The sequence below is a fragment of the Malaclemys terrapin genome, chromosome 13 (assembly GCF_027887155.1).
Source record: "Malaclemys terrapin pileata isolate rMalTer1 chromosome 13, rMalTer1.hap1, whole genome shotgun sequence".
Taxonomy (NCBI): domain Eukaryota; kingdom Metazoa; phylum Chordata; order Testudines; family Emydidae; genus Malaclemys; species Malaclemys terrapin.
In genome coordinates, this window is record NC_071517.1 from 10,709,637 (window position 1) to 10,732,651 (window position 23,015).

The 23,015-nt window shown below is 38.2% G+C and overlaps 1 protein-coding gene across 6 annotated transcripts in view; it reads right to left on the minus strand.

Annotated features, from left to right (window-relative positions):
• Nucleotides 1–23,015, minus strand: part of STXBP4 (syntaxin binding protein 4) — a 123,503-nt gene that overhangs the window by 99,953 nt on the left and 535 nt on the right. Inside the window, exons 1-9 of one of the 6 annotated variants that reach the window (XM_054047034.1) lie at nucleotides 21,842–21,911; nucleotides 20,106–20,179; nucleotides 10,186–10,259; nucleotides 9,907–10,002; nucleotides 8,873–8,942; nucleotides 7,922–7,996; nucleotides 4,117–4,199; nucleotides 2,671–2,803; nucleotides 694–826 (exon numbers count right to left, since the gene is read on the minus strand). In XM_054047034.1, coding sequence (XP_053903009.1) covers nucleotides 694–826; nucleotides 2,671–2,803; nucleotides 4,117–4,199; nucleotides 7,922–7,996; nucleotides 8,873–8,942; nucleotides 9,907–10,002; nucleotides 10,186–10,259; nucleotides 20,106–20,140 — 699 coding nt within the window. In that variant the 5' untranslated portion in view covers nucleotides 20,141–20,179; nucleotides 21,842–21,911. Of the gene's footprint in view, nucleotides 1–693; nucleotides 827–2,670; nucleotides 2,804–4,116; nucleotides 4,200–5,531; nucleotides 5,638–7,006; nucleotides 7,113–7,921; nucleotides 7,997–8,872; nucleotides 8,943–9,906; nucleotides 10,003–10,185; nucleotides 10,260–14,448; nucleotides 14,543–20,105; nucleotides 20,222–21,841; nucleotides 21,912–23,015 lie in introns of those variants that run through there. The other 5 variants (XM_054047033.1, XM_054047032.1, XM_054047038.1 and 2 more) reach the window with 5 other exon arrangements.

A 23,015-nucleotide genomic window follows, 5' to 3' on the forward strand; every position in this document is an offset into this window, starting at 1 on the left:
TCATGTAGAAGACGTGGATAATGATTCCTATCTACGTCATACCTTAGTTCACCTTAGTGGCAATCAACTGCAATGGCGATGAGTGCAAGATGGTTAAAAGGGCCATTCTGCTGATACAAAATGGCATAGAAAATGGGAGAAGGAAAGAAGTGCAGAAGTTTGTGCCTATGACCACTAAGTTTCTTTAAAGAAGATCAAGCATATGCTCCCAACTAGTATGTAGCTGCCTGGGATCCTGACCGCCAGCCAGCCCCAACTTTAACATTGGCCACCAACCAGCCTCAACCCTATAACCCTGTGCCAGCTGTGGCATGCCAGCAGGAACAACTGGATTCCTTTCCTAGTTTTCTCCTGAGTGCCCTGTAAGCCTTCTGACTACCACATGGAGGAGAAGGAGAAAAGAGGATATCTACATACAGTTGCCTTCTCCTTCCCATACAGGGTAGTCAACACAAGGCACAATTTGACCCTTGACAGGATATTCTACTAAAGGCGATGCTACTGTCTAAAAACAGTCTAGTGTCGCCTATCAGAACACTATTTTTTAGATCTGGCTTGCTGCTAGCATAGCAAGTCAAAGTAGATCAATCTTGATGTTGGAGAGCATTTATACTGAGGTTGGTAATACATACAGAAAAAAATGGAGCTGCATGGGAAGGAACTATGAATAAAAGAGGACTTTATAAGATCTACCTTATGACAGTCACCTCCAGGGATAACTTCTTGAATATATACCAAGGGACCTTCATTTCTGTTAATTCCTCCCACAATGTTCAAGCCCAGGCCTGTTCCCTTGGAAACAGTGATAATCTGAAATGCACTATCACTAGGAGGAAAAAAAAAAAAAAGAAGAAAATTAGCATTAAAAGGTCAGTTACACAGTCTGTGGAGCTTGAAAAAAGCAGCAATGAAGACCTATGTGCAATATTTCTCTTGCTGGTTTCACATAAGTGTTGCAACAATTAATTTGCCATAAATGGCAGACATTTAATCAGGAGATTCATACAGTCCACATGCTACTCAATACAAAATTACTAATTTCAATTCTAATTTAAGCAATTACAAATAGGATGTCAAGTTAAACTAAGCATTAAAGCAGTGCTATACACACTGATAGAATTAAAATGTGTCTAATTCTCTATTTCATTAGAGACATAACCATATTTCTAGGGATCTGAAAATAATCATAAAAATGCATTCAACTGGAAAGTTTCACGTCACCTTTCTCTTTTTAAAATCACTTTAAATAAAAGTATTTTGTGTTCTTGTGTAAATCTAACTGCAAGGCTGTCTTGCTGTGTGTCTATTCCATCTAAAGTCCCCTCCCCCACCCATGATGGGGTGTCCACTCCACATAAGGCCAGAAGGGGTTAAGGTAGCTAGGTAGGCCAATTAACTGCCTGGGCTGCACCTGGAGGAGCAACCAGGGAACAGTTATTAATTAGACCTGAGGCTCAGATGGACAGGAACAGGAGGGACCTGTATAAAGTCCAGGAGCTAAGAGCGGGAAGGGGACTGCAGGGGGTAGTCTGCAGTCACTCCCTGGGAGGAGGGAGTTTGCACTGGAGAGCCAGAAAGGCAGGAAAGCTCAGGGGAAAAGCAGCAAGGTGTGGGATAGGGCAGACCTTGGCTGCTGAGCTGGAACCCAGAGTAGAGGGCTGGACCAGGTTCATAGACAAGGCAGTGGATAGTGGTCTGCTTGGGACAATTCGTGCTGGAAGGCTTTAATGTCCCGGAAGGGGGAAACATACCAGAGGGCTAAGTCATAAAGAGGAAGCAGGAGGTCCTGGAGCCTGCAGATTCAGAGAGAGAGGAGTGCAACCACTGGAAGGGGCATTGACCCGGCACAGTTAATTCCCAGAACTGCCAGGAGGTGGTGCTGTCACACCATCCACAAAACTGTTATAGCATTTTTACTGCTTACTGTTTTCCAGAAACTTGGTATACATATTTTTCAACTGCCTCAGTTCAACACAAGCATTTTTATAAATCTGTTTATATAGACGTTAAGACAGAACTTGTTTCAAAAAGTTGTTAGACAAAAGTACTGGGAGTTAGGACTCCTGGATTCTAGCCCTGGTTCTGCCACTGACTCACAGTGTGACCTTGGATAAGTTGGCCAAAATTTTCAAACCTGGATGTCTGAAGTGAAGCAGCAAAATAAGTATGGCATGACATTCCAAGGTGCTGAGCTTGTGAATTTAGGACATGTATGCCATGCCTACCTTTCTAGCTTCTAGTGACTTCATCTGAATATTTTCATGTTTCTCTCTTTTTTGGCTTTTTAAAAAATTATTATTATTGGATTGGCAGCCCTCCTGCAGTGTTTGCAACCCACGCATTGTGACAATCTGCTAGTGTACGTGAATCAGAACCAAAAACTAACTAGGAGCTGGGTAGAAATGACTGTAAACCTGATCAGCCTAATTTCACCAAAATGAACAAAACACAAAAAACTAAACAAATGGCCCAAAATGGCCAAAATAAGTTGGTTTTAAAAATTCTTTCAGTTTTAACAGTCAACGGTGTTATTAGTAACATGATTTTTAAAAATACAATCTTTGTAGCCCTTTAGTGAGCGCCACCCAAAATATTCATGAGCACCTAAACACAACTACTTTCGACCAAGGAAGTTCAGAGAAGATAGCTAGAGTCAGTTTCAGGAATTACTTTGTGAGTTGCGGGGATGTGGTGGTAACAGAATTATTTCCATTGTAGCTGATGACAATATCTTTTGGACGCAGAAGCTGAGGACTTTGTGACCTTGAGGATGATCCAGAAGAAAGGCTGTCAACAGGTTTTCCTTAAAGAAAGAAATAGTGAGAAAAGAGAAATAAAAACCACATTCAGGGAAGGCAAAGTGTTTCATTGACATGTAACATCAATTTCTGCGAGTCTTGCTCAGGCAAATAGTTCAGTATATGTCAGGAAGAGGAACGTGCTTTTTCCCCATGAACTTAAGCTAATAAACTGTTCTAGTTCTGGTAAACTGAATCATTATGACCAAGTCTTTTATTATTAATTTTGATATTGAATATAATAAAAGTGTCTCTGGTATTGAGTGTTTTTCCAAGCAAGCATTTTAGACTTCTGAGCAATATCCAGCTTGTCCCGAGATCCAGCATTTTGGAAGTCTTGTCAGCCATATCCAGCCTTCTGGATAATAGGAAAAGATTGGGAGGGAATGAGTGTGATCTGACCCCCTCCTTTTGGCTCTAGGAAGGCAATATTTAGCACCTGGGTTCATTTTATAACATGTGCACTTGATTTGAAAAATCAGAATAATAGGACACTGGAGTTGAGAGCAGATACAATACACTGTATCAGCTGCTGAAAATAACTTATCCTTGCAGTGCTGGATTTATCCCCTCTGCCCCCTCATACTCCAAAATCAACAGCTCAGGTGTTTCACCCCACTTTCCCAGTCCTTCCTTCCTTCCATCCTTAGAGAGGAGCCCATAAAAGAAATCTTTTGTCAAAAGGACAAACACACCCGCAAAGAAGCCTGAGGCTACACAGCTTCAGAGTGGGAGCTAAGTCAAGCACTCAGGTTTTCAGAAACAGACATCACTTGCTGACATGTGAAGACTGGCCCTTCAAATGAAAAGAGTGAGTGAAGCAAAATAATCTTATATCTACCTTTCTTAAAGAGGAAGGTAGATGAAGTATATAAATCATCCTTACCAGTGCAGCAACCCCAAATGGAGTGTGAAGAGTTACAATCTCTCGGGTATCAACACTTTGCAATGTTAACACACCTTTCATCAGAGAATTTCATAACATTTTATAAACCATTCATTAATTAAAACCCTTTGAGGTAGGTGACACAATATAGATGGGGAAATAGACATGGAGAAGTTAAGTGACTTGCCCAAAATCACAAAGTGAGTTAATGCTCAAGTAATGAATGAACATAGGAGTCCTGCCAGACTCCTAGTTGCCTGCTCTACTCACTAAACCATACCCCCCGTCCCACCCCTCCACCCTACATCTTTGAAGTGCTGGTTTACATTTCATACAAGGATGACTATAGCGTTCTCCAACATTATTTCAGGCTATCAAGCATTCTCTACTACTTCCTTATAGTGCAAAATGTAGAAATATTCAATGCCTCACCACTTAGTTGTGTTGGTGAACATCTTGCAGAGCCTGTGTTACTGCATGATCCATATTTATCCATCAGGTCTAGAAATTCTTTCCTATAATAATTAAAAATACCTTTGTTTTTTATTTGACTTCAGTTACAAATGCACCCTTGGAGACCACGTAGGCTGCCACTTGTTTAGAATGTGTCTCTCACATTTTCCTCTGAACACCCAATTTCCCCAGACCACAGTGTGAGTGTACTAAAGGTCAGATGGCTCAACATCAGATGAAAAATGACGTTTTTGTCAGATATAAAAATACTGAGAACAGATAAATGACAGAGTAGCACGATATTGAAGGCCAAGCACAGAGGCTGATGACAGTCTATAAATAAGATGGGCTGGTTACCACAAGGTACAGAGGTTTAATTACTAGCTCTATTCTCCCTGGTTTGCAAGTGCCTCTGAAGCGGCTCAACAGTGACCCCTCTAGATGATGAGAGAGTGGTACTGCTTGATTCCAAAAGTAGTTATTCACTAACAGAAATTCTATGCATAGCACAAGGGTAGAAAGCTTTTGTTCTAGCTTTGTTATTTATTCTGAGACACAATATTTGATACATAACAGAAAGATGAAAAGCACCTGGAACCTGTTTTTGCTTTTCCTACACAATAATAAATCAGATTTCTTTCATAGGATTTACATACATCTGAATTCTCTCATGTCTATTCAGGGATTCAACATTATGAAGACAGCCTTTTCTTTGCTTGCTCCACCGGAAAAGCCAGTGAGCTCCTATTAGCTTTTCTGATTGTTGCTTTCAACATTTTGTCTGATCAAGTGCACTACTTTGAAACATGAAATGTGACCATGTCTATTTTTCTGTCATAACAGAGCAAGCTGGCAGAGAAAGACTAGTGTTGCTTTTTCCTCCTCGACCACCTTCTAACATGTCCAAAGAAGCACAGCCACTTCACCCAAGTGGTCAAATGACTCATTGGCTTCCATTTGTTTCAGGATCCAGTTAAAGTTGCACTGGGTAATTTAAAACCCTTCTGTGGACTCCTTCTACCACCACTCAGGACTCATACCCCACATTACTTTCCTTTCTGCTCATCCAGCACGCCTTTCTTCTCTACCCCACCATATAACCTTGCTACCAATGGTTAAAGACCCTTTTCCACAGCAGCTCCTGCCCTAGGCAGATGTTTTTATCCCTCCCTCTAATTCCAAATATTAGCTGAATAACTTTCTCCCTTGCACATACCTCTTCAGTTTCTTTCTCCCGCAATTTTTTACCTCTGCAACTGAATTAATTCTGTAGAGTACTGCAGGATGCAAGTTGTACAAAAGACCCCACAGGAAAGGTAGCGGTTTTCTACAATATTATATTAGCAACTGAAATGTCTTATTCAGCAAGTAGTCTAATTTAATAAATAGCTTACACAGTCCAACAAAGGATGAGAACACAAGAGGGAGAGTTGACACTGCATTTGGAACTAAAGTGTGATAGAGTCTTCTTTACATCTAGAATTTAGGTAGCATCAGAAATCCTTCTATGGCCTTGTTTCAGGGCTGTTGTGCACCAAAAAGAAAGAAAACATTCCCTGAGACACAGATTTGACCACACAGTCACCATCAATGGGTAGAAATTGTTTGTAGGGCTTTCAGGATTCAAACTGACACCAATTTTCTAACAGCCTTCAGCGACCTTTGTCCCATGCAGTTGTACAAGCAGAATATTCAAAAAAAATTTGGCAAGTAGAAATCACACAAGATAGATCTTATGTTTCCACAGAGCTCTCTGTCTTGGTTTCCGGTCAGCACAACCAATTTACCTCTCTCTTCTGAAAGAAACATACCTTTATTTGAAGGTGCTGGGCCTTAATAGACTGAGCTGCAGGTAACTTCCTAACTCCCTGAGCCACCTCTGAACACTGACCAGGAATTCATAGATTCATAAATTCCAAGGCCAGAAGGGACCATTGTGATCATCTAGTCCAGGGGTCAGCAACGTTTGGCACGCGGCTCGCCAGGGTAAGCACCCTAGCAGGCCGGGCCAGTTTATTTACCTGCTGACGCAGCAGGTTTGGCCGATCGCGGCCCCCACTGGCCGCGGTTTGCCGTCCCGGGCCAATGGGGGTGGTGGGAAGCCGCGGCCAGCACATCTCTCGCCCGCGCCGCTTCCCGCCGCCCCCATTGAGGGGTTCTGTGAACCATGAACACCAGAAAACTAATATCACAAAATTAGGGTGGAAGTAACATAAATGGCCAGACTGTGATATCAGTTAAAGCAGCATAACTCCAGAGTAATTCTACTGACTACACAGGGGCAACTCAAAATCACAGTTTGGTACATTGCTTAATAGCAATACAAATATACTTATTTAACTGGTGCTTATCTACCACCAGATTCTAGTCACATACACAAAAACTTATGTATAAATGAAGTATTTAACATAATATATATGCACAGTGGTAGGAAATTAACTGAGAGTTCTATAAGGGAGTGAGGACACATTTAGAATAGCTAGTGGAGATCTTGTCACTGGACAAACCACCCGAATGATAAAGGGGCTCACGGATTTTAATTATTCAAGAAGGTTAGAGGAACTAGGTCAGTATGCTTTGGATAAAAGCAGATTAAGAGTGAACTTCAGAGATATCTAAAACAGTCTGAAGAAGAGAGAGAGAGGATAGACGCTACAAAGCCATTTGAACTACTGTCAAATACAGGAATAAAGAGGCACAAGCATAAGATTAAGAAAGGCCATGCTCTAAAGGAATTTAGGTGGACTTCCTTTACATAGAGGGCAGTTAATAAATGGAAGCGCCTAGGAAAGGCAACAAGAGTGGCAAATCTTCAATGATTTTCAAATATAGTTACATAAATATTTGGAGGAAACAGTGGGGGATAGACCTGGATGGGCTTCCTGGCTTCTTTCCATCCCAACATTTCCTATGCCAATGTCGGTTTATATGATTATCTGTAGATAACAAGATTAAAGGGATATTTTAGTGTAACTGTCCTTATACTGTAGGAATTTTGGACTATCTGCCGCACTGAATAGTTTAACCTACTTATCTCAACTAATTCAGAGCTCGTAAGTAAGAGATTGAAAAGCCAATTCTGAAAAAAATACAACTGCAAGGGCTTTATTTTCAGATGCATGGCACTAGTTAAAGTTGTTCTACTGTCAAATACTAATAATTTTTTTAATTCCACTTCTCTTATATTTTAAAGAGACAACAAATAGTCAGGAAATCATGCTTCTGATGACAGCAAATACTTTATAGTATTATTAATTGTACTGTGTAACATTTAGACTTTGTTCATGAAATATAAATGGGTCAGAACTTGCAGCCTTTACTAATGTGAATAGTCCTACTGAACTAACTGGGACTGATTGTTTGATTATGATGAGCAGGATTAATATTTTCTGTTTGACTTATAGACCAGCTTTCATATATTCATGGAATGTAGACAGCATGGCCCTGAAAGTCAGATATAAATATATTGATACACTTTCAATTCACCACTGCCATCATTCTTCATAGGCATCTTGGTATCATAGCTTGGGGTATACTACATGTGCATATGGGGGGGAAAGATAATAAAAACTCTGTATTATACTCTGACAAAATGAATTAGTCTATAAAAATGTTTAAGCAAAACACAAAAACAAATTACATTGTGGATATCTTATGACTAATCCCAAATGCATAAAACATCTGTATATTAACAAATGATGTATTTTAGTGAAAGTGTTGGGGTTTATTGAGGAAGAGGGATGCTGTAATGGTAATTTTTATATAAACATTTTAACTCTCTTACTTTGCTTCTTCATCTCTAGTAATCAGCAAAGACACGTGATTAGTCGCTGATGCCATTCGCAAAACGTCAACAGCTCTGGAAGGGGGGAAAAAAACAATTAAAAAAGTAAATCTCTCTCTTTTCACTGTTTGAATGCAAGAGCTCTGCATCCACTACACAGTATTAAATGGAAGAAAACTGAACAATTTCTTATCTTATCTTAACAGACAAATCATTCTGGAAATATGCCTTTGATACATCATTCCATTTAAGTCCTGGGTTATCATATGGCACAAAAAGTTTGTATGGGGTAGAAGTTGGCTTTTCATTTTGTACCGTTCCGCTCTGGTTTGTTATTTTTTAACCTGTACTATAGTAGTTTTATTTGGGGGGGGGGAAGGTTATTTTTAATATAAATCCTAACTCTACTACTGTTGGGGGCTTTATAGTGATAGTCAGTGTTTCCACCTCAGACCCTATATATCACACCTCATAAACAATACAGGCAACTTCTCTGCCTTAATTACCCCACCTGAGAGAACAAGAAGTGCCAATTATTAGCAATATATAACCAAATCACTTGCTTTAATGGATATCCAGCCAAATACCATGATAATTACAGTAATGTTAAATATTTTACTAGCTTAATAACTATTTTGATATGAATTTACACATACATTCTGCAACCTACACAACAACATGATATCTCTTTAATTGGATCTTATGCAGGCAAAACTCCCATTAATGTCAATGATAGTTTTGTTGAGTAAAGACAGATATTGAGCTCTCTGGGACAATCTGCAGGTGCAACTCCATGGACTTGGTGCAGTTATACCCTTTTAATCAGTGTTTAATTTGGTCCAAAATCTTTGACTGTATAACACCAGTATTAGTTTCAGAGCAGCAGCCATGTTCGTCTGTATCCATTTTTCCAAGCTCTAGATAAACATTTAGTCATCTTTATGAACATACCTTTCACTGGTTACACCAACTAAGTTTTCTCCGTTGACATCTAAAATTAGGTCTCCAGTGAGCAATCGGCCTGATAAAGAGATTAACAAAATGTAATGTAAAAGTCTACATGAATTAACAGGGAAAAATGGAAAATATACTCCTATTACTTTTGCTCCAATCTAATCTACTGTAAGAATAATTTTATCACCGTAGGCCCTGATCCTGCAAACATGAAAGCATGTGCTTAACTTTACTACCATGAGTAGTTCCATTGATCCTAACAGGACTACTCACACAATGTGCCTATTTGTAGGATTATGCTCCAAGGGTATGGAATTAACGGTCAGCTGAGCTTTGAACTGATGACTACATGTAGGTTATCATATATAAATTAAATATTTTTGTGTTTCTTGATGTTTATAATAGTTTTTAAAACAGGTCTTAGTTCGAACCACTCAATTACTCTGTCTACATGAGTATAGGAAATGTGTTTGCTGAGTGGTTTTAAATACAAACTTGGGTAAAGGTTGTTTTTTGTTTTTTCCCCTCCCAATGGCTAGCGTGGACAAGGCCAGACCAAGTTTAGAAACCTGGTTGGACCTAGTATACACTGGAATTTTCTCCCCAGTCTAAACTCTGTACAACACAGTTTAGTCCTTCTATATAAATCACCTAAAACACGATCATAAAACATTAACCTGAATTCATTAGAACAATGTATAAACACAGGACCTGATCCTGTGAGGTGCTGAATGTCCTTACCTCCCACTGAAGCCACTGGGAGTTGAGAGCTTTCAGCATCTCACAGTTTGGAAAGTTGACAATGTGGACAGATCGCAAACTGATTTCACACTGGCCTGATCTAGATTTGAATGGATGTCCATTACTGTGACTCCTCCACATCCTCCCTTTGGAAAATGATGAATCTTCGCTGAACTAAACATTACTTTGTGTGTACAAACTGAAAATAAAATTTAAAAAGACCATTTGTTTTCTTGACAGCTTCCTGCGTAATGTAGGATTCTACAGAATACATAAAAGTCATTATTTACTATCTATTGCAGCCATCCCTCCTGGCAAAATTTTCTTTATGAAAATTCCATAGTCTTCTTCAGTTTGCTCCCGATAACCTCCAATAATTTTAACCCCTGTTGAAAAACAGATAAAAGCAAGAAACTGGTCATTCCCTCCATTGCACCAAACACATTCAGGCAAATATCACAACAGATTGAGAAACTTCAACTCCTACTGATATCAGTGTGAATTGCAAATGCCCAGCAGGTGCCCAGAACCTCTCAAGATTTCGCTCTGTAAATATGTAATCTAATTACCTAATCCATTTTGACAGTCAGAAAAAGTAATGCGGTGAACAGCTCGATTGATTCCATAAGGTCCCATAATAGTCCTAAAATAAATAAATAAAATCAGAGCTGTTGTACTTGGAGCAATATACATGCATACAAACTACAGCAGTTGCTATTATACTTCTAATTAAAAAAAAGCAAACGTTTTCTTCACTGGGTATTGTAAATACTGTGCAGATGAAAAAATGAAAATGATATGATCTGGCATTTGAATATCAAAAACAGATGGTAAAGTAGTACTATCTAAAATACAGCGGAGGTTTTGGGTTGTTGTTTTTTTAAAACAAAGTATTTCTGACCAAATTCTGAAGTCCTTACTCTGGATAACAGAAAAGAGGGTTAACAATAATAATAAAAACTGTGGTCCTATTTAGAACAGGACAGTTGGCAACGAGGAGACGATTCGTTAAAGTGTTTAAGTTGAAAATACCCCTGGCTGGAGTGGTCTCCATAAAAATGTTTCCAAAGTTAAGTAAGGGGAGAGAGCACAACTCTCTAGACGTTCGTTAGGGGTGTTCTTCTTCCTATAATCTCTCTTTTTCTCATCAAATAATATTCGTTCTCTCTTGATTTATGAAAGCCTCACTCTTAACTCCACCTCCAAACACAGAATGCCAGAGGTGAGAATAAGGGCAGACTGTCTGAGCTGTCAAACAGCAGAGGATTGTTTTTTTTAATGCTCCTGAAAATCACGATGTAAAGAATTAAGGGAAAAAAATCACAAAATAAAATGATAATCTTGGGACCTGAATGTATAATCCCAGAGAAAATATTTCCAAGGCTAATCTAACAACAAACAAAGCGTTAAAAATCTGGGTATAAATTGGTATTAGCTAACCAAGCATGATTTATCCATTTATACTTCCATTCAAATGCAAGCTATTGAAACAAATCCAAACTTGCATTACAAAAACACCCTCACTCAGTTGTTCAATTTTTAGGGAGGTTCTGCCAGCCCCAACAACAAGAAAGCAGCAGCACTGCTTAGGTTTTCTGGCATGCCATAAATAATGTTCTCAATTAGATGGTTACTTCTATTTTCTACATCATGACGGCAAAGTGAAGCAGAACAACTACAATACACAAACAATGAAGAAAAAGAAGATCAAAGTGGAGGATGGACCCACTCAGAGCCTCCCATCCAGCACACAACCACTATACCACGCCATATGCTGGGTATTTCAGCCAGGGCTGGAGCTGGTGTCAGCGCAAGCTGCAGAGGAAAGGGGGAGGACAGGAGAATCCAGGTGCAAGGTAACATCCTGGAACATACTGGGGTGTATATATTCAATACAACACGCCAAATTCTGCTCTCTCCTTTTTGCACAACAGAACTGAATCAATTCTGCTGTCAGGGGCCTCAGTATCTACACAACAGGAGGAATTATTAGCTTCATAGTGTCCATCATGCTGTCATATGCAAGGTAAGTGGCATTGAGGTCTGTCTGCACTATCAAGGCACATATCCTTAAGTAACCTGAAAGCATTAGCTAAAAAAAATACCCACCAAGAGAGAAAAGAGAGCTAACCTAGTAGACAAGCAAGCTTTTCTCTGGTTTGTAGGTCCTTAAAACTTGCTAAATGGGCCTTTTACCCCAAGTCACAAGAAGGAACTAGAAGGGAATTTTTTTTTTTTTTTTTTTAAGAACTATGCCTCAGATGCTCCTGAGAACTCACTTTCACCCCAGTATTTACTCTGTAAGCACAAACAAAATTACAAAACCTAATTAGTGTATTTTATCACAATCAGAAATGAAAATGTATTTATTTGTTGGAGTAATTTATTCTAGCGTTGCTGATTGAGAATTCATTTTTGTAAGCTGTGCACAATTGAGCAAAACTATGATTACATGGTGATAATTTGGGAAGCAGGAAACATTTATTCTGGAAGAAGACATTTTTATGACTCCTCTCAATTTTTCCCCATACAGAATTTTTTTAATGGATTCATTAATTAATATCTGTAAAGGTCTTTGAAGGTGAAAAGTAATATATAAGGAAGGTGAGTAGTAATTATCATTTACAGGTCTGCCATAGATGTGTGTTTTTATCATTGAAAAGCTCAAAAAATAAGAATCACGTCACTTTCAACTCAGAGCATTTTTCCTTCTACATTCTCATCTTACGGCTTTTTGTACTAGTCACATATAGTATAATGCTCTGTAGTGCTCTCAAACACCTTTAATTGTAACAGAGCACCCACTGCTTCACAAATTGCAAAGCCAGAGACACTATGTATTTTATTTACTAAAAAATAAAGAAAAAGGAATAAATATCTGAGCTCAACTTGTTCTAAGTAATTGCTTCCAATACGCTAGAATAGCCATAAAGAACATTTACTTTCTCCTGATCTTTTAATGCTAATCCAAACATAGGCTGAAAGGTGGTGGATCTGGTTATGTCAATAAACAGGTCTTTGGTTTATAAATAACTTAATTAACAAGAAGAAGCCTGGTATATTATTAAAGTCAATTTCACCACAATAATAATTTTTTTAATATTTGCATATAAAAATGCAAGAACAAACTTTGGAGTTCAATCCTGAAGTTCCTATGCAAGGGAATTTTGTTTCCATAATGATTTACAGGATTGGAATTTAGGCTAACTTCTCAGTATTGAAAGGAAACAGTGTAACCATCAAGAATAACAGAGCCTAAGACACACATTGCAGCACTATAAAATAATAAAGAATAATCTAACTTCGGTATGGGACACTTCCAATAAAAATAATCTTTTAACTATCTAACAGCAAACTGAATACTGGAAACTTCTTTTCAAAAGAGTTGTATGCTCTACAAGAAGATGCTGCTGCAGTGAAAAGAATATACACGAGGATAAGAAACAACCCTCTGCAGGGAGGAGAATAAGATGTCACTAAAATTATATATATATAATGCCATCTGCAAATCTATATTATGTAAGACTGAGATTCAAGAACAGCACAAAGTATGAATTAACATTAGGGAATTAAATTGTTTCTGTACTACTTTCACTAAAAATTACCCAAACTATTCTGTGGGTATGTGGTACTGAAACCATGGTAACACAATGGATACAAATACTAAACTTATTAAGTCGCCCTGAGGTAGGTAAAATATGGGGGAAGGTTGGAATGGAAATGATTGCTCATAAAATTCTGAAAAAAAAAACTGCTGGCAATTCAAAATACAATAATTACAAATCAGATTGGATGAATTACTTTGTAGAGTATTAATTATGGCTGTCATTTTAATATGATATTTAATTGATTGCCAATTCTGAACACAATCTTTGCAATTAACATACCACAAGAGTCTCAGCAATGCATGAATTTTAAAATGACTTTGTGACTCAAAAAATCTAAGATTTTCAAAAGTTCTCAAGTGACCTAGAAGTACAAGACTTACTGACTTTCAATATGACTTTCAGCATCACTTATGGCCAGATCCTTAACTTGTGTAAATTGTCATAACTCTACTGAAGAGAACAGATCTATGATTATTCACACCAACTGAGAATCTGGCCTTAAGATGCTTTTGAAATTCTTGCCCCCAGTATTTTTCATGTCATCGGAATAATCAATTAACCAAGATTATTTAACATCTAAAAATGTTAGTGCCCTGCCCAATAATAGTAAAATGATATGGAAAAGAAAAACAGTTCCTGAACTGTGCTAAGAGTAACCAGTAGCAGTAATAAAAATAACTAACAACACATTTTAGTGTACTTTGCAGAAGAAAAAAAATAGATGAAATCTGATCATTAATATAAACCAAACAATATTTGATATATCATTCTCTTTACTCCTACAAAATCTTGTCAGAAATACTATTAAATAGTTTTACATACTGAGAAAAAGCACATAAAAATAGAGAATCTTGACACCAAATAATACCCAGGTGAGAATACAGAACATCTGTGCTATATGTATAATTGAGTGACGCTGAAATTTCTCAGAAGAAACGGAAAAAACCCATTAAAACCTCACACTCCAAGTAAAATATTTAGTGCCAGAACAGATTCTGAGAGCTAATATTGGGATGAGATCCTAATAATGGCTAATAAAACTAACCCTTGAGTACTTTGTTCTGTTGTGTTGTTACTTACAATATTTTAGGGGGTTTAAAAGCTTGATATTCTAGTGTACCAAAACAAAACCAAAAAGAGTCACAGCTTTTAAAATACCCTTACTGCACTTTTGTTAGTTCATACACTATAAAAATGCTATTAAAACCTAATTATTTGGCATACCAGTACAAGAGAGAGAGCCTATCAAAACGCTCTGGTTCATCTTCATCCATCAGTGAAAGCAGGGACATTCTTCAAGACACCAGTGAAAAGAAGAACAAAAGCATCCAAAAGACACTCAATATTTCCAATTCAGTAGGACAACAATTACATGCAGGACAATTTCTGTTACCAACTAAAAAAATCTCAACAGACAGAGACTGAGATGGGTGTCTCTTTCTATTTAATCTCCTCTGAAATCCTGTGCGTCACATGGGCTAATTCACCTATCAAAGCAATGTTTACTTTTTTTCCCTGTACGGGATATGGATTTGTAGCAACCTTCAAGTCTCATAAAATGCAAATGTGATAAAAATTACTTGCATTAGTCTCAAATATATGATATGATGATACTGCATGCCCATCTGGCAGCAGACAGGTCACTGATAAGATACATCTTTTTTTACATATCCTAGAATTTACTCCCTGTGATCCTCCAGATAGGGTCAAGTACAATACACAGCTAACGCCCTCTCTTTGATCTTTTTAAAGCAATCTTCCTAATAGATTGGATTACACACACAAAAAGAAAGCCAACTAAGCAACAGACAGACAGATAAGTCACCCATGAAAGAAATAGACCATCAGAAGTTTTCATTACACTAACTATTGTGCACTCTCGGTCATGGCAGTGACTTGAAGCCAAGTTACAAAACAAAACAAAACCACTAGCGTTTTCACCCACAGCAGACAAGGATTAATGCAGAACCAGGATTATTACTTTGACAATGTATTCTTTTTATACAGACCAAAATAAATGCTGTAGATAATATTTTTAATGTATGCTCTTTTTATGGAAAATTGATAACAAAATGTGAGGAAGATTTTCCTGTTGTTCTTACATTTTTTCCTGTGATCAGGTAAGCAGAAAATAAAATTCCTTTTTAAGTCACATTTCAAAACTATCTCATAAACACTCTTTCCAATATTCCTCTCTTTCTCTTCAATTCATTTTAGTAATCCTGCTTTTTACTTTGTTTTCTGAAAGCAACCGACAAATTGATAGGTGGTCTCTGATTTAGATGCCCAGAGAATAGTCAGAATACATCTCAATTTACAGAACGAAGTAACAGTGAGGTGGGGAGCTTTCATAAAACCGTTCCCAGAAGCGTTCCCAGAAGCTGTCCAACAATTTTCTTGAGACAGTTCTTTTAACAAATTACTAAAGCCAAATAGATTTTCAGTGTCTGTCCACTCTAGATAAAATCTAATGGACCTACAGCAAGCATGCTTGAAGGAATGTACTATGTTAGTAGCCTCGTCTGGATTACAAGGAGGGTAAGGGGCTAGAAGGAAACCTGTAGAGCTGTTCTCCTTAGTCTAACAGAAGACCTGTCAGCAATCAGGCATACTCTCTAGTCTAGAGCTAGACGTGTATTATTTTTAAGATATTCAACTTCTAATATTCTGGCAAAATATTATAGCATACCATTTTAACATTTCACAAATGTTTCTTGTGGAGGTAGGAAATGAGTATGTAAATTTGCATCACCCTTCCTTTCCCTAAAAAAAAAAAAAAAATACTTGACTAAAGAGCTCAATTCGCCTGTCTTCCGTTTCTTTGTAAAATGAAATGCTCAGTTTCTCTGTAAAAATAACAAGGAGTCTGGTGGCACCTTAAAGACTAACAGATTTATTTGGGCATAAGCTTTCGTGGGTAAAAACCTCACTTACCCACGAAAGCTTATGCCCAAATAAATCTGTTAGTCTTTAAGGTGCCACCAGACTCCTTGTTGTTTTTGTAGATACAGACTAACTCGGATACCCCCAGATACTTGACATCAGTTTCTCTGTGTTTTTCCCACCTCTGAGAGCTTTGTTTCAACAGCAAATGAATCCCCTCTCAAGCAGGGAACAGCACTGTGACAAGACAGCATCTGCCAATGTCTGGAACTGCACGGCAGGGTTCCGGGGCTATCCTCGAAATGGGAGCACATGCCAGAGAGTGCTTCTTCTTAAAGTTGTAGTGCACCCATTCGGCTGATATTTCATCTTTATCAGGTAAGGCTTTTAAAAAAAATTTTCACTGCAAGCACTGCACTGTGTACAAGCACATATAAAGAAACAGTCCCTGACTTGGAGAGATTATGGGAATAGAGAAAAGGGTTCAGAGAGGTAAAGTGACTTGCCCAAGATTACACAGCAGATCACTGGCAGAGCTGAAACAGACCCCAGATCTCCTGACTCCCATGTGAGGAGTTCCACTGGGGTCAATGGGACTACTCCCATAAGTTCAGTGACCTGGATTTGGCAATGTATAGACTTACTTATTCCAGTTTAGCTCCGTCAGTGTTAGCAACATTAGGAGCTTTGCAGTAGACAGGCCGTTAGTGTTTTAAGCATCATGCCATGTAACCTTGGTCAGACCATATCTAATTGACATGGTGCTTTCTACAGCAAAGCTCCCAATGTTACTAAAACCAATGGAGTTGAATCAGTCGTATCAACAATGGGAATTTTCTGCAAAAAATATCCCTTGTATAGACAAGGCTTTGTTGTTATTTAGGGTCATGTTTTCTATTTAACCAGTAAAAATGTCATTCAAGGCTTTATGTACTCATAAAAAAAATCAAATCAAATCACAAATGGATGTTTATTTTTCTTAACCATCGATAAGAGATTTCCTTGCAATATATAACCAGATAGGAGGAATTCTACCTTTAGGTTTTTTCTGTGGAAATTAATTTTAAAAAGCTGAGAAAGGTCTTTTCTAAAAATCAGAAAAGTTGGTTCATGCTATAAAAACTCCATCAGAAAATATTTACCAGTATATCTTTTAAGCATTCTTAGTTTATTAAATACATTACAGTTCCCTACTTATCTTCCTCAATCAACTTGAACGCACCCTTGTCCATCTTTTTGTCAGTCTCTCAAACAATTACATTCATACCTTCTTCCAGTTAGCACTTCCACATTGTTCAGCCTCCCTGAACTCATCTGCAAGGCTTGACCTTCTCCATGTTTAAGTCCCCCTTTTGCCACCTTTAGTGAATCTTTTTGATTCACACAGAAAATCTCATTTGTTGCTTCCCTTGCCCAACCTCTGTCTACCTGTCTGCATCTCTCTTTCAGACAAACTCCTCTGGGGCATGACATTCCTTGTTGTATGTCTGGAAATAACCTAGCATATAATTGGGCACTACCTCCAAACAAATAATGCATAAAGTGATGATAATACTGAGGAAAATGACATTTCAATAGATGTTTCCTGTTATTCCAGTATGTATAGATAAGAACACACAACATGTTAGACAAAGAGATTAAGATTCTTCTTTGAACAGATATAAAGTATAATGATGGTATCATTATGTGATGACTTTTCTAGAATTATATTTTATTACCAGTTAGTAACTGAGGTTAGAAATATTCAGGTAATTTATCGTCTGCTAAATAATCCTGTAATCCTTGGTAGCAAGAATCATGGAAAGATTTCATAAAAAAAAGTCAATGATAAATTAAATCATGAAAAAGAAATCCTACAAAAGTCAATTATATAACAGTAACCTTTCAGGTTAAAAACCTTAAAGGGTGAAAATTCATTAAGATGTTATGGCCCTTAGCCAGGTGAATGCTTTGTTATATAATATGGAAAAATACTTGCATCCAGTCTATCATAAAATAGTAATTAATTTTTTAAAAATTGTGGAATATGTCATTGGAAAGATTAAAATATATATTCCATTAAATGACACTTGTTTAATCTAGAAAAAAATATAAGAAAATAGGCACAAGCAACAAAGTGCAACAACATGAATTGTACCAAATATCAGAGGGGTAGCCTCGGTTGTTAGTCTGTATCCACAAAAACAACGAGGAGTCCGATGGCATTTTAAAGACTAACAGATTATCTAACACAAATCTGTTAGACTTTAAGGTGCCACCGGACTCCTCGTTGTTAATGTTCATTGGTTTTTTTTTATTCCCTTGTACATAGCTATTTTAAACACAAGGAATGTAGTGTTTAAACTTCCTGTAAATCTCAATTAGCACCTGAATATGTGCATTACTGATATATCATCATATTATCTAAACATATTGGCAAATTGTGCAGCTTCACACACAAAGATTGTGCCTAATCTGCATGTGCCTGTATTTGCACAGAGAAATCGGGTAAATTACGTCTACAAATGACCAGTCATGCACGACCATCATCCTTGCACAGCACACCCAAAGGAGGAATGCAATTGTGTGCACATTTTTCATGTACACAACCACTGTTCAAAAAAATAATAATCAAGCTTGCTGAAGAACCATGATCTGGTATCAGTGACAACGCAGCTAACTATGAAGAATATTTAGCTAAGTTTCTTTGGCCCTTTAAAAGGATAGAGCCGAGTGCTGCATAGGACATTTGTTTTTAATTTTCAATTGTTTGTAAGAAACATGAAGACAATTTATTTCTTTATTGATTTTGTACTTTTCCATCTGGTAAATATACTGTTTTCTTCTTTCAGTTTCCACTGCAACTGAAATTAAGATGGCTATTAATTTGCTTATCTTTTGCCAGTATCATTACAAATTTGTGAGTATGATAAGTTAGTTTGCCAATACTGAGAGCAGAACCCAGCAAGTTGTGCATGAGCACAACAGTCATGATACAATTCTGCACAAACTGTTTGTGTATGTTTTAAATTATCATTTTTGCTGACATGCTTGGCATGGTTATCTAGTGGTTTGAGAAGGATCTGGGAGTTAGGATTCCTGAATGCCATTTATTTTGAGCTAATCATGGAAAGGTTCCATTGGTTCAGTAAGAAGTTGATTTAAATAACAAAGGTTCAGTAACAGTTGATTTAAGGCTCTTAACTATAACCACTTGTAAAATTAATATAGCACTTACTTCTGACACAGAGTTGTTAGGAAGCTAATTAATTAATGTTTCTAGAACACTGAGATTTTTGCATGAAAAATACAAGACATATGCAAACGTTATTATGCAGAGAAGTAGTGTGTTATAACATATAAACTCCATATTTGGCATGACCTTATTGTAGCTGGCTCATTCCTAAGAGAAGCTCAAGACACATCTTCAGTAAACTTATAGTATGATATTCTACAACAAGGAAGTTTTCAAGGGAATATTAGTTATAATTATAATATATGCAGCTTTTCATCTCAAGGGCATCGGTTTGCAAGCAGTGTAGATTAAATGACTGAAAGATTTAAAAGCTGTTTTTATTTGGAGTTTGGTGGTCTCCATCTAGTACCAAGTGAACATGTGTCTACATTATAAAAAAATAACCACAGTCGGTACTATTTTGCAACCTTAAGGCAGTCTCAGTAGGGAGATTGAGGAATGAATGGACTTGATGACTGAATTATTCTCCAACCCTTAGGGGTCGCTGCTCCGAGGCAGAGATGAGGCAGGATTGTGTGGCGATCTGGGGAAGCTTTTTCAATGGAAAGGCAGAGGCCTTCAATCTCTACGGCCATTGTGAACAAGAAATTAACAAAATTAAAATATTTACATTTGTAAGAACCTGCTTTGGACTGTGTTTACCTTTAAGAACTTACTGAAACAACACACCATCACCACCAATGCTAACAATGAGAACTTGATCCAGTAACCCCGGGTTTACTACATTCTTGTTAAAATAAAAAACAAACAAAACTAAACTTACCTTTTATGTAAATTTAGGGACTCTGTAGAGGCCATCTTCTTAGATTAATTGTTAAATGTTTGGAATAGAAGATTCTGAAAGATAAATGACAGACCCACAACCGAGATTAAGGATTGCTGTAAAAAAGGAGAAACCACTTTTAGAAACTTGCAGACATGTTTATTTTTAAATTCTCATACTGTACCAATTTTTTAAAGACTGTTTGCCTGAAGATAAGTGGGAAGAGATCACTTCTGGGCATAACTGGTTCATGAATTGACTGCTGAGGAGCAAAGTACCAAAAGCCTAACATCCTCAGCTGTTCTTTGTTGTACCACTATAAATCCAGAGTAACTCCATTGGCATAAATGGAGCTCCTCCAGATTTACATTGAAGATTTACACAGATTTAGACCTCTTGTGATTTAAACCTTCTGTGCAATTAAATATTATTAATGAAACTATGCAAAAGGGTCACTCCTATAATAGCCTCACCAAAACTGTAAATCCATGAGAAACATTCCTGAATGTATTTAGGTTATAGTCATCTGATAAACTGCTGGAACATTACTGGTTTGAAAATATCCTACCGGTTCATTTAACGTCTAGTTCAAACATGTTGGTTTCAAGTGAACATGACTTACTTCAGCCTCCCTTGCTTTTAATATCTCTTCCCCTTTTGTTAACAAGGAGAATTATAAATATTGTTATCACCCCTTTTGGCTGATTGTAACAAGAGTCATTCAATGACTCGTGCAACCAGTGTGTTACAAGGATGGGCTGGTATACCTCATTTTAGAAGGCAGCAAATTCATTAGCTGCCACATTTGGTGCAGTTGCTTGTCACCCTCTAGAGCAGCACCTGAAAACAAGATGTGCCACTCAGTCTGAAAATGCAGCCCAACTATAGGACCCAAAGCTTAATGTTTCAGTTGTGTGGGTTTTGACTTAAAGCGATGTAAAAAAAGGAACTCATAAATCAGAAAAATCCAAGTAATTACAAAACCAAAATCAGGTAGAGCTTGTTCTGCAACTCTGAAGCCTTTTGAAAATCTAAACAAAAACGAATTCTCAGAAAACCAATGCATGAGTAATAACTTGACTTCTCCATGCATCATTTACCAATCAGTAGAGATAAGTACCTACATTCACAAGAGGTGTCCTGAAGTTTAGCCTAATAAAATTTGCAAAAGTCTGAGTTCCTTGGATGAAGTTCTACATAAAAGTGAAAAGTATTGGTATTCTTTCAAACCCATCAACTAATATAATGATTGTAGCATAGCTGCCCCCAATGTTAGGGTTTGATACTTCCAATTCCCCCATACACATCCTAAATAATGGCAAACAGTTTGCACCACTTTCAAATTTTCCATCAATTGTTGGATGTATAAAGTTTCTTTTTAAAGACACAGTCCAATTTGTTCTTTCTGTCCATAAGTATATGTTTGTAAAAAAGTAAATAAAATATTTATATTAAATAAAATTTTTAAAAGAGAGACTAAGCTTCCCCAGGAATTTTTGCTCAAGGTGTCACTATTCATTCATCTTCTCTAGATAATGCTATTGTCACCTATAGTGTGTAGGGCCAGTATAGTTAGGATTAGCTACCTTTGCGAATTTGTGTGAACTTGATTGTCGTGAAATCGTTACTGTTAACATCACATTGGCATGTTACATAACTTGTCAATATTTTCTATGAAAATATAGTCAAAGCAATACACAATGGGGTGACAATGCAGCAAAATATAACCCACTGACCCAAACTTGATCCCACTGCAAAAAGTCATCAGGTCAGGACACAGAGTAGGGATGTGGTGTTCAAAAATTTGGCTTGCGTCCCAGGCCACGCCATTTGCAACCATTTGTTCAAATAAATGGAATTACATCATTACATCCATCACTCTGTATGAAGATGCCACTACAACGACTCTGAACTTCATCAACTCACTGTTATGCACGACTTCACAGAAGGGCACTGCCTGAAAACACCAGTGTGCTGCAGGAAAGTATTGTGATGCAATAGGATGGACTTGGCCAAAAAACCAAGGCACTACAGTGAAACATTGCAACCAAGCACCATCGTGCCATGTTATAACGTTGAAGTCTGTGCTGCATCAAGACTTCCTAAAAACATAGCGTGGCAATCCACGGCAGGCTGCTTGCTTGGTCCAATGCAAACAGTCTGACACGAGGCTATGGTGAGGTTCTGCACGGCCCCAGAAGCACTGCAGGCCACAGGAACTTCCCTACAACAGTATAATGGTATGTAGCCCCCGCGAAATGTCCCTGCAGCAAAAGCTCCTTTGACAGAGAAACAGCCATGAGCCTTCCCTGTGCTGGGAGCCTGGGACACCCTGGAAGCCTGGGGAATGCTCACAGTGCTTCACTGAATGACCCTGCAGAGAAAAACCATTTTTGCTGGGTACAACCTTGTGAGTAGAAGGGTTTTGTGGGGTGACACTCCCGCAAGATCAGACCTTTGGGAGAAACAGCGTGCTCCCCTTCCCTGGGGCAGCCCCACTGAGAGAGCACTCCCACTGCAATGTTCCCATTCAGAGCGCTCCCACTGCCCCTGGGCCAGCCCCATTCAGAGCGCTCCCATTCCCTCTGCCATGTCCCCACTGGGAGTGCTCTTGCCAACTCTGAGTTGTCACCATTGGCAGCACCCTCACTGCCCCATCCCCCATTGGGAGCACCCCCCCTGCTCTGCCATGTCCCCAATGTCAGCGCTCCCCATGCCCCTGACCTGCCCCCATTGAGGGCGCTCCCCCCCCGCTATGCCCCCATTGAGGGCTCCCCCTGCCCCTGCCATGCCCCCATTGAGGGAACCCCCCCGCCCCTGCCAGGCCCCCATTGGGAGCGCTCCCCCCGCCCTTGCCATGTCCCCATTGAGGGCACCCCCCCGCCCCTGCCATGTCCCCATTGAGGGCAC